Source organism: Sardina pilchardus, chromosome 23 (assembly GCF_963854185.1).
Source record: "Sardina pilchardus chromosome 23, fSarPil1.1, whole genome shotgun sequence".
Taxonomy (NCBI): domain Eukaryota; kingdom Metazoa; phylum Chordata; class Actinopteri; order Clupeiformes; family Clupeidae; genus Sardina; species Sardina pilchardus.
This window is the reverse complement of record NC_085016.1, coordinates 24,547,929-24,559,628: the sequence shown is the minus strand read 5'-3', so window position 1 is coordinate 24,559,628 and position 11,700 is coordinate 24,547,929. Positions and strand designations below refer to the sequence as shown.

At 43.6% G+C, this 11,700-nt stretch overlaps 1 protein-coding gene across 4 annotated transcripts in view; it reads right to left on the bottom strand.

Moving 5' to 3' along the window:
- Positions 1 to 7,520: 7,520 nt before the first annotated feature.
- The window catches only part of LOC134071433 (tyrosine-protein phosphatase non-receptor type 4-like), an 82,270-nt gene continuing 78,090 nt past the window's right edge, over positions 7,521 to 11,700 (bottom strand). For all 4 annotated transcript variants that reach the window (XM_062528147.1, XM_062528146.1, XM_062528149.1 and 1 more), the window contains exons 26-27: positions 11,091 to 11,226; positions 7,521 to 10,261 (exon numbers count right to left, since the gene is read on the bottom strand). In XM_062528147.1, the coding sequence (XP_062384131.1) occupies positions 10,148 to 10,261; positions 11,091 to 11,226 (250 nt within the window). In that variant the 3' untranslated portion in view covers positions 7,521 to 10,147. The remainder of the gene's footprint in view (positions 10,262 to 11,090; positions 11,227 to 11,700) is intronic.

The following is an 11,700-nucleotide window of genomic DNA, read 5'->3' as shown; positions in this document are numbered from 1 at the left end:
GAAGGCCAACTCTGTCATCTTTACTAGATGATGAAGAGACTGAAGAATCAAGACCAGTTTCTGATGATGAGGATGATGACTGAAGTGATGTACAGTCCCCTCCGACCATAAGTATTGGAGCACATGCTAAGTTGACTATATAAAATCATCTTTTGAAAATTGATCTTGATGCCTTAAATGAAAAAAATAGGAAATATCTTTCTGAATGAATAATGTATCGTAAATAAATAAATGTTTTCCTTAAAATACAGGGGTCATAAGTATTGGAACGCCTATGTTAACCCTATGTGTTAAAATTCCCATAGAGGCAGGACAATTTTTTATTCATTTATTTATTTAAAATAAATGGATCCATCCAGGACACTATGCACCCTGATAAAGAACCCTTGGCCTTTGGAATTAAAATAACCCCACATCATCACATACCCTTCACCATACCAAGAGATTAGCATGGTTTTATTTCAGTTAGCCTATTAGCTGGTTTGAATTGCATTGAGCTCAATGAGAATGAAACCATCTAATAGGCTAACTGAAATAAAAAACATTATGATATATACTTATTCACAAACAAAATTGATGCCCTTAAAGGTTGGATATTTCCTCATTTTTTTCCATTTAAGGCATTAAGATCAATTTCCAAAAGACGATTTTATACAGTCAACTTTAGCATGTGTTCCAATACTTATGGAGGTAACTGCATTATTATGAAATGTCTCCATTCAATAAACTAATGATGAAATTGACTTACTTGCCCTACAAAACATATATTTTGACCTTTTAATTGCATTTGTATTAGGTTTTAAGCCTGAAATACAGAAAAATCTCCAAATTACGGCCATTTTGGACGCCATCTTGAATATCTCAGAGAGCACAAGGGGGATTCACGGGGACTTTTAGTATGTTATTCCTAAAGGTAATCTGAACATATCCTGAAAAATTCAGCTTGTTACTAATTTGTTCCGGGTTTGACCCTATTACTACTGGACTATCTAGCAAACACTTGCTTCTGAAATGGCTATTTGATTCTGGATACATCTCTTGTGATGTACTATGTCACCCTGACAAGCCCTGTTTTATGGGGACATATGACTATCACATTAATCAGGCAACATGCAATGAGCACACACAAGCACACACACACACACACACACACACACACACACACACACACACACACACACAGACACACACACTGGAAGTGTACTACTGCATGCAATAAGTGCACAGATACATGGATACACACACACACACACACACACACACACACACACAGATAGACACACACACTGGAAGTGTACTACTGCATGCAATAAGTGCACAGATACATGGATACACACACACACACACACACACACAGACACACACACACACACACACACAGATAGACACACACACTGGAAGTGTACTACTGCATGCAATAAGTGCACAGATACATGGTTACACAGGGAGAGAGAGAGAGAGAGAGAGAGAGAGAAGCATACACACAGACACACAGACTGGAAGTGTACTACTGCATGCAATAAGCGCACAAATACATGGACACACACACACACACACACACACACACACAGATAGACACACACACTGGAAGTGTACTACTGCATGCAATAAGTGCACAGATACATGGATACACAGAGAGAGAGAGAGAGAGAGAGAGAGAGAGAGAGAGAGAGAGAAGCATACACACAGACTGGAAGTGTACTACTGCATGCAATAAGCCCACATACACATGGACACAGAGAGAGAGAGAGAGAGAGAGAGAGAGAGAGAGAGAGAGAGAGACACACACACACAGACTGGAGGTGTGTTGCTGTTAGTTGGGTGGGTGTATTTATCTGCACCAGTATTACTGTGTGCCACTGGCTCTCCGGGAAACAGACTCGACGCGGCTAAAAAGATCCACTTTACACCGAGGTGAGTGTGGGGTTGCTAGGAGACGACTGCTCCTCTCCAAATCCCCCCGTGACAGTAGCTGGAATGTGAGCTGCCTCTCGCAGAGATTTCTGAGAACAACCCCCCCGCCGACACACACACACACACACACACACACACACACACACCAACACCAACCCCCCCGCCCCACCCCCAAGTGTGTCTCCCAGTGGTATAAGCACCCTTCAGGTGATCTCAAAGAACACTGAGGGTGTGTGTGTGTGTGTGGGGAGGGGGGCGACCCCAGAACGCTATATTGTGCCTCACTGGGTTCAGGGTCTGTGATTAGAAGCGACAGTGTGCATTATTACTGCTAGAACAATCTGTGCTTGATGCAAAGTGCTCGTCTTTGTGTGTGTGTGTGTGTGTGTGTCTGTGCGTCTTTGTTTGCGGACAGCAGCCTCGACTCTCCGTCCACTTCACACAGTGCTGATGCGCGGCACAATATAGCGATCAGGCACAAAAGCCGATCCTCACGCGCGCGCTCCAGTCGACACAGAGATCCTTTGTCTGGGCGGATCGTGGCGGCGTGCCGCATTCACCGGATGTGATGTGCTTCCCTCTTCCTTCCTTCCTTCATTTGCTGGTGCTGATGATGAAAAGGACTCCATCCTCTCCTCTCTCTAGGCTACACCTTGTTGCTAGGGGCAACGGCACTGATGAAAGCTCTGGCCCTTATAGAGCTGCCAGAAGCTTCCAGATATGGGTCTAGAGGCAGGCTCGACATGAGAGAGGGGTATTAATACAGTGTGTCTTCACAGGAGCATTCAGACTGAGAGGTGGCATTTCAGATAACCACATTATACACAGATTAGACTACTGTGGCTTGTGAAGCACTACTGTTTCATCAGCATGTGTAGAACATATGGAATGGGATATAAATGATCAAAGCAATAGATTAAATCTAGGCGTTAAATCTAGAGCATTTGAAGGCCATTGATACATTTCTGTTGTGGAAGCATCACTCAGACGGTCAGATTCTGCCCCCTGGTTTCATTCATGGATTGGCCGTTCTTTGATAAGCCGGGCACACGGAGGCTGTCCTTCACGTGGTCTGAGCCGATCAATGGACTGGAGGAGAGGATTTCTCAAGAGACACCTGTGATAGGAGAATATATCAGCTCTGTTTGGATTGATTTCACAGAGGTGGTGTCAGTGTCTCTAGAGCACAGAGTGGTGGGCTTAGTGTTAGCAACCTCAGAACACGAAACAGAGACGACCAACCAGACTGAGGGCGCAGGGAAAAAAACATTCACACCAGGTAATGGTGAGATTTCGCGACCAGCAGGTGGCAGTAGACACTAATTAAAAGCTGACGGCACTGACATGGGTGATATAGGCTAATGAACTGCAACAAGCATCGGCTGACAATAGCGGGTACCTTTGAAGCCAAGGTTAAGCGTGGTGTTTACATTGTTAAAACATTTTCTAAGTAGGCCTACTTGCATTACATTGAAGAAAGAAAAAGACAAAAAAAAAAAAACCTAGCCTGATGAAATATGACCAGCACTTCTGCTAGACTATTTCTTCAAACATTTTGCCAAACAGCAGAGAACAAAAAAAGCACCGCATATCCTCCAGTAGATGGCGCTGTTCGTTCTGTTCCAATTCACCACGATGACTCACTATTTTCTGCAACAGCGCTTCCACTGTCCACTCTTTAGCAGCAAGTAGGCCTAGCCTAGAACACCTAATTACACCTACAATATTTCTCAGAATTTGAATGCTCTTCATTCAAGCACACCGTCTCAGGGAGGATGTGGGAAAATGGTTAAGATCCCTACACATCATAGCTAATGAATCAATGCGTAGGCTACCCTATAATTCAGCTTTCCAAATCAAAATGTCTTAATAGCGCAAAACAATCAAATTAGGACATAATGAATTATAATAATTCATAAAGAAGATACAATCTTTACGATTCAAAGAAAGAGCACCTAGCCAACAGTAGCCTAGCCTATTATCCAGTAATGAGCTAGGCTTTCATTAAGACTATTTCAAATCAATAAGAAAACTGGACTGTCATAGGCCACGCATTAGCCTAATTCGGCATAGGCCTAGTAGCCTATAGCCAACAGAGGGCCCTCAGCAAGTGCATCTGTGGTAAACCAAAATTACACTAGGGGATCTGAAATGACAGACAAGAGATGCGACAGGACAATCTGTAAAAAAATTAAAAATAAATAGTTTCACTCATTCTCTAGGCCTAGGCTATAAAAAAAAATGTCTGACATTTCTCATGTGCAGCCAGAAATCCTTGACCCCTGTCGTGTGAACACAGGGGCCGTTTCCTGCCCGAGCGCGTTCTCTCTCAGTGTTCCTTTGTTGTAGTTCTTCGTTCTTCTGCTTGCGCCGCGCTCGCAGTGGCGGATGCGTCATCCCCCGCCAGAGTGAAGCCGAGTGGGGGAGAGCGGGAACAGGAGGCTCCGCTGCGGTTTCCAGTTCACTGCTCTGACCTGGATGTGCATGTTAGCCGCACAGCTTCTGTTTCTTCTGCTGCGGGGACCCACACTGAGGGAGAGAGAGGGGGAGAGAGAGAGGGAGAGAGAGAGAGAGAGAGAGAGAGAGAGAGAGAGAGAGAGCGGAGAGCGGAGAGCTGGGACAGGGATAGGAGAGGAGAGGGTTGCCCTTAGTCTATTATGCTGTCTGTCTGACTGACAGACTGAGTTGTAAAAATATAAACAGAGCAATGCATTGTTGTCAGTGAACATTAGGCTAGTTTTATGTAAATGCAGGAAGGATCTCCCCCACAACTAAAAAAAGACCCCTTTTTGTCACTCCACATCAACCAAGAAACCGGAGATGCATGTAGTAGGCCTCGGCTTGGCTTAGACTTCTCTCTTGAGTTGTCAGGCTAAAGTAGCATAGACAACACATTAGCCTACTAACAACACATGCCTGGGACATGGCAATTATCACTTAAAATCCAAGTGTGACCCTGTACAGCCCATTAGGTTTGAACTGAACACAATATTCCACTTCTAAGGGATTGCTTAAAAGAAAAGAGATAACCAGAGCGTGGTTTCTTTCATGTTTAGTTTCATTCAACTCATAACAAGCATACATGACAAGTTTCCTTGTGATCAGTCAGTAGTAGGCTACTGGTCTTAAAGACTGTCACTGAGACACGTAGGGCCTCTCTCATTCGTCATTTTATCTATCCTCCCATCCTTCCTTGGTCCTCGTTCCACTGATCTAGATAAAGAATGATGGGGAGGCAACAATGGGATAGTCTATCCAGTGTTCTTTATAGATCAGTGGGAATGAGCCTTGAGGACCGGGGATCGAGGAGAGAGGTTGAGAATGGGCTGTAGACTCTAGTCCATCCAATGTTAAGTAGCCTGACAGAGTGGCATAGGTTGATGTGAGAACACAGACCTTATATCACCATACTGCAACTGAAGCCTACCTTACACTGACAAGATTTGGGAAAGATTCTTGAAAGATTGTAGTCTTTTGAGTAAAGCTTCAATGAGGGGCATTAAGTTAAAAGACTACAATCTTTCAAGAATCTTTCCCTAATCTTGTCAGTGTAAGGTTAGGTAGGCTTGAGTCGAATGCAGCAAAGAGAGGCCTGTGAATTTGCTTTGCTAACAACATGCACACAAACATAACACCAAATGGGACGACTAAAGATAATGAGGGGGCTGTTAGAGTGATTCATCATTAGTCATCACCACTCAGACTAGGAGAAGTCGACCAGGTCAGAGAGAAAGCATAAAGCAAAAGACTTTACTCACACAACTCGCCACTTGACTCACATGATATCGCTCATATTTACAGCAAGAAAAACACATCCGTTTGCACAGATCCTGGATGCGCCCTCCAAAAAGTGAGTTGATGCCCCTCGTCTGTCTAGAGTAGGCTATAAACAGTATAAATCACACACACAAGTATACATGATCTTGCATTGGATCCATACATTCGGTTTCTGTTAAGTGAAGAGTATTGCAAACGCCTATTCATAAAGATATTGCATTGGATCCATACATTCGGTTTCTGTTAAGTGAAGAGTATTGCAAACGCCTATTCATAAAGATCACCTAGAAAAGTTGTCACCACTGCTTGAAGCTCTGTCACCGTCACAGCTGTGCTGAAGTCTTGTTTCATGCCCAGACAATAATTGAAGATACCCAACTGGTCTACAAGATCTCTCTTCAGATTCACCCAGCTCACCACGAGTTGAGACAAATCGTCGGGTTCTAGTCAAGAGATAACGGCTGGCTTTGTAGCAGTTCTGATTCTGGCGTTAGATGGATCGGGTGCAGCCTACAGGTGGACTCATGCCAGAACTGAACCACATCAAGTCCACAGCACAGCCGATGCTAATTTAGGGAAGCAGCCTCTGAAGCTTAAAGGGACACTTCACCGATTAGCATTAAGCTTTGTATCTTTAGAAAACCAGTCAAGTTTTTGAATGGTCATGCATCGTTCCCTCAGTTTACCTTGAGATGGGAGAAATGCGATTTCAATGAAACCCATGAATAGGACTTCCTGCTTTCAATGATGATTTTTACATCATTGAAAGCAGGAAGTCCAACATTGAAATCCGTATGTCTCCCATCTCAAGGCAAACTGAGGGAATGATGCACGGCCATTCAAAAACATGACTGGTTTTCTAAAGATACAAAGCTTAATGCTAATCGGTGAAGTGTCCCTTTAAGCAGGAGCAAATGTGTGAACTTGATTGACCAAAGTGTCCAAACTAAACTTTTCCAACGTTATTAATAGTCTCGGCACATGGATAGCACATCACAAACTCATTTTTGGACAGCTGTGGAAATAAAACCAGAGGTGGAAAAGTCCAGCTTCAGAGAGTTGAAGTCCTACCACATATCTGTGCCAACCATTCATTTAAATTAGCACAACTCTTCAGCTAGGTAGAGCAGTGAGATCACCTGTGTGAAGTTCACAGGTAGAACTAATACATGGTTGGCTTTTCACTTTCTGAAGCCGGATTTTTCCACCGGAGTAAACACATGTGAATTCAAGCACGAAGGTCAACCAACTTATTTAGTTCAACACTGATATGTTCGCAGGCAGTTATCTGGCATTAGCAAAAAATAAAAGGAGCAAAGGCACAACCCAATGTAGTTATGATGAAGCTAATAGCCACATTTGCGCTTTGCTACACCCATAGAAAAAAAGGTGCTATATAGATTCAAAAATGGTTCTATTGCATAGCATCCCTAAATGGTTCTTTAAACCACTTTGACGTATTCATCAAAGGTACACCTATGGGTTCTTGAAACCGGCATGGTTCTATATTTAAGAGTGTAGTGAAGGCATTCCCAACCTTAAGCCACTCCGCTCTACAGCTTTTTAAATAGGTCTCTTGACCACTTTCCACAACGTGGTCTTCATAAAAACAGCATTTAAACGCACACTCTTGATCTTTTCATGAGATTTTTTTAATATACAACATAGTATTTACAGATATTTAACAGGTGACACTATGTAGATCAGACTCCCCCCACCCCTCATCCCCTACAGGTGTCTTTATTTCACAAATTTTTTAATGATAAATAAAATTTCAAAATCGTACTCCCCCACCCCCCATCCGTACCCTCCCTCCCCGCCCACACACACACACACACACACACACACACACACACACACACTCTCAAACTATGAATTCTCACGTAGCACTGTCGTCTACACAGTCAGCTGCAAAAGTGCTGTCCATTCCAGGGGCGCACAAAAGGGTCTCTTTTACAAAAATAGCCCCGACCGACTCCCCCCAACTAAATGATATCAATAGCAAATCTCTAGCTCAGGAGCCATCACAACACTTAGTTAAACCCAGCAAGTCTCGTTACGGAACATTCAGGAGGATGAAAATCATGTTGGTCCTGGAAGCCCCAGTCCTACTCCGTTGTACCACCATCAACAAAAACAAAAACAAAAAAAAAACAAACAAACAAAAACAAAAACAGAGGCAAATGTCCTTAAAAAGTCATCTGAATTATTGACTTGCATGTGTCATGTATCACTTGTTCACTCCTATTTCACTTCACGTTAAAGTGTCTGTGAGATTGACAGCTGAAATAATCCAAAATAAAATCAAATAAAAAAATGAATACTAGTCAGCTAAAGATGACAGGACCAGGTTTCCAGAGGCCTTCCCACCAGACATCCTGAGGATGAAGCTCTGCCGGCAGAACTGGGGCATCCTCAGTGCCAACTCACCGCCTGTGCCCACTACCGGGGTATCGGGCACCAACTCAGGCCAGTGTTTGATCGAGAGAGTGTGTGAAAGTGAGTGTGTGTGTGTGTGTGTGTGTGTGTGTGTGTGTGTGTGTGTGTGTGTGCGCGTGTGTGTATATATGTATGTATGTGTGTGTGTGTGTGTGTGTGTGTGTGTGTGTGTGTGTGTGAGTATTGTGGGATTGGGGAGTCAGGGGCGCAGAAGCGCCTGCTGGGTGAGATAGAACATCATTGGTGATGTTTGTCTGAGAGAAACCACGAATACCCTCTCACCCCACTCAGTAAGACTCTTTAGAATTGACGGTCAGTCTTCTTTTTTTTTTTTTTTTTCTGTTTTTTTTTTTTTAAGATAAGATAAATTAGATACATTTAGGGGGGAAACAAATCATCATTTTCCTGTGGCAAGGCATACCTCACAAAACTCACTGTACCAAAAAACAAACAAATTAAAACAAAAATTAAGAAACAATAAACAATCTAAACAAATGGCAAGACGGCAGCACCTGAAGCACAGATGTCAGCTGTGGCCCCATCAGCTTACATTGCAGGAGACAGCTTATACATATAAAGGGTTTTTTTGGCAGCGTAAGAAACATTTTCACAAGTTTGACAGTACACATGCACCACGGCACTAGAGTCCAAGTCATACCGCTGTTGCTGACTGTATTGTCTTCAATATCGTATTATTATTATTGTTATTATTATTATTATTATTTTTGTCGTTTTTAAGCTAGTACTTGCTTTTGAAGCTTGTGTACCTTGAAAGCAAATGTGTAAAAAAAAAAAAAAACCTGATGGAAAATTTTCAAAAACAAAATCAAGATGTGTGTATCTACAGTTTGTTTGTTGGTAATTTTAGGTGGGGTGGGGAATCGTTACAAAGCATTGTGGGAGTTGAAGGCGGCTGGCAGAGGATGTTTGCACCATAAAAAAAACCATGAGCAAAGGCTGGCACTATCACTCACTCACACACACACACACACACACACACACACACACACACACTCTCTCTCTCTCTCTCACACACACACACACACAGAAAAGGAACCGCACACATATAGTGCCCACCAAGTAATGGGTGGATTGTGACGCTCCCTGTAGAGAGAGCAGTAGGTATGACTGGTGTGTGTGTGTGTGTGTGTGAAGGGTGAGCACGAGGAAGGAGACGGGTCTCCGGTCCAGTTTCAGAAGGATCCAGTTTATGCAGCACAAAAAAACAAAACAAAACAAAAAAACAACAATAACAACAAAATCACTCCCTGCCCAAAAACAGCTCACAGCCTTTCAGCAGAGATTCTGATCCTGATCTTCCACATGATCACATGATCACATGATCAGTTACATGACCACACAGTCACATGACCACATTGTCAATGATCATATGAGTGAGAACTGCGTTGCAGGAAATGCAAAAAAGAGAGAGAAAGAATATCACAATAATAATTAAAAAAAGAAGTGATACTTATTTCCCCAATTCAGAATGTCAGCATGAGAAAAAAAATAAAGAATAAAGAATCTATAAGCCTTTTTCTTCTTTTAAACAAATAAAATAGAATAAATATCCTTTTAAAACAGGCTGCCTGCCGTGAGAGTAAAGGAGCGCTGATGTCTTGTCTAGTTGTCCGATTGTTCTCGTGTGTGTTGTTCCAACGGGCTTGTCCTAATTTATGGCACTACAGCGATCCACACATACTCCAACATCACCCTGAAAAGCTTGTTAATTCTAGAAAATACCAAATTATGCAACCTTATGTCATTTTTTTACCCACTTATTTTCTTTCTTTTTTTTTTGTTTGTTTTGCTTTTTGTTTGTTTAAACATAAATCTCCACATATCACTGTTTCTTTTTCTCTTGTTAACATAAAGTGCATCAGTGCTTAGATTTTTTGTTTTTGTTTCGTTATTTTTACCCCCTCTCCCCTCTCTCTCTTTTCCCCTCCAGTCAGTGTCCATCCCCCTCCTTGTCCAGGAGGGGGCGCTCCTCATGGGTCAGTGGCAGCGCAGCCGGTCAGGTTTGGTCTGCGGCCGCTCCGGGCTCTTCCTCGACGGGGGTCGACTGGGGAGAGAGCAGGCCCTCCTCGTACACTTTCAGGATCGCCTCGCACACAAACCGGTACTGGCTCTGTGGAGGAGAGGAAGGGGGGGAGGGAGAGAGAGAGAGAGAGAGAGAGAGAGAGAGAGAGAGAGAGAGAGAGAGAGAGAAATAGAAAGGAGAGAAGGAGGGAGAGAGAGAGTGAGGAGAGTGAAAGGAGAGAAGGAGAGAGAGTGAGGGAGAGAAAGAAGGACGTAGGGAGGGGAAGAGGGAGATAAATAGAAAGGAGAGAGTGTGGGGAGAAAGGGAGTAGAGAGAGAGGGAGGGAGAGAAAGACAGAAAAAGAGAGCGTGAGTAAGAGGAGAAAAAGAGAGAAAGAAAGAGAGGTATGTTAGGGTGAAAATGATATATCTGTACCTCATAGTGCTCTATCTGTCACACACAACCAGCGGAACGTTCAGGGAGAGACAGTGAGCTCACTGACAATCTGTTCTGCCAGAAGGTTCCGGGATGCACGGCAATGCCTCAGAGTTGGCATGGCAACCAGTGCAGTGAAGTCATACAATAGACACGGTTGCATAATCTGGAACGCCTTTACAGCATATGTGCGTGTGAGTGTGTGTGTGTGTGTGTGTGTGTGTGTGTGTGTGTGTGTGTGTGTGTGTGTGTGGGTTGTGGAGTGGGGAGGGGGGGGGGGGGACCCTTACATCAACAGAGCTGCTCTTTAATGTGCTGGTGCTCGGAACAAAACCAAATAAATAAATAAATGAAAAAGACAACAATGTGCAAATCAGCCTTTAAAAATGCTACAGTTTGAAGTAGCAGTTTTTATGGGGGCGTTAGTTCCTCACTTTGCCCTTAACGATCTTGCTGGCGCACACACACACACACACACACACTCACTCACATACACACTTACAGGGGTTTGAATCATCATGGCTCTCTGGTCCCTCATTGTTCTCACGATGTCTAATGGGTACACAGGCTGATTACTCTCGATCATACACATCGCTGTTTCCATGGTGATGAGAACTCCGGTCCGACCAATCCCAGCACTGCAGAGGAGGAGCATGAGGAGGAGGAGGAGGAAGATTGGGGGAGAGGGGGAGGAGGTACAGAAAGAGAGGCATTGAAAAAGAGGGTTTAAAAAAAACTCAAAGAGGAAAATGGCAGAGGACTATCAAATATTGATTTAGCACAAGTTGTGTGTGTGTGTGTGTGTGTGTGTGTGTGTGTGTGTGTGTGTGTGTGTGTGTGTGTGTGTGTGTGTGTGTGTGTGTGTGTGTGTGTGTGTGTGTGTGTGAGATTGGCTGCATTTCTGTTGCTGGCAGAGCAGATGAGTAAGCGCTCAGAGCTGCCCTTAAACCCTCCAGCAGCACCAGCAGCCACCGAGACACTGGACACGGGAGAGGGGGACACAGAAGAGAGAGAAGAAAGAGGAGAGAAAGAGAGGGAGACAGAGAAAAAAGAGAAGAGGAGAGAAAGTAGAGATGATAGCCACAGAGAACAGACAGAGCAATAGAGAAAGA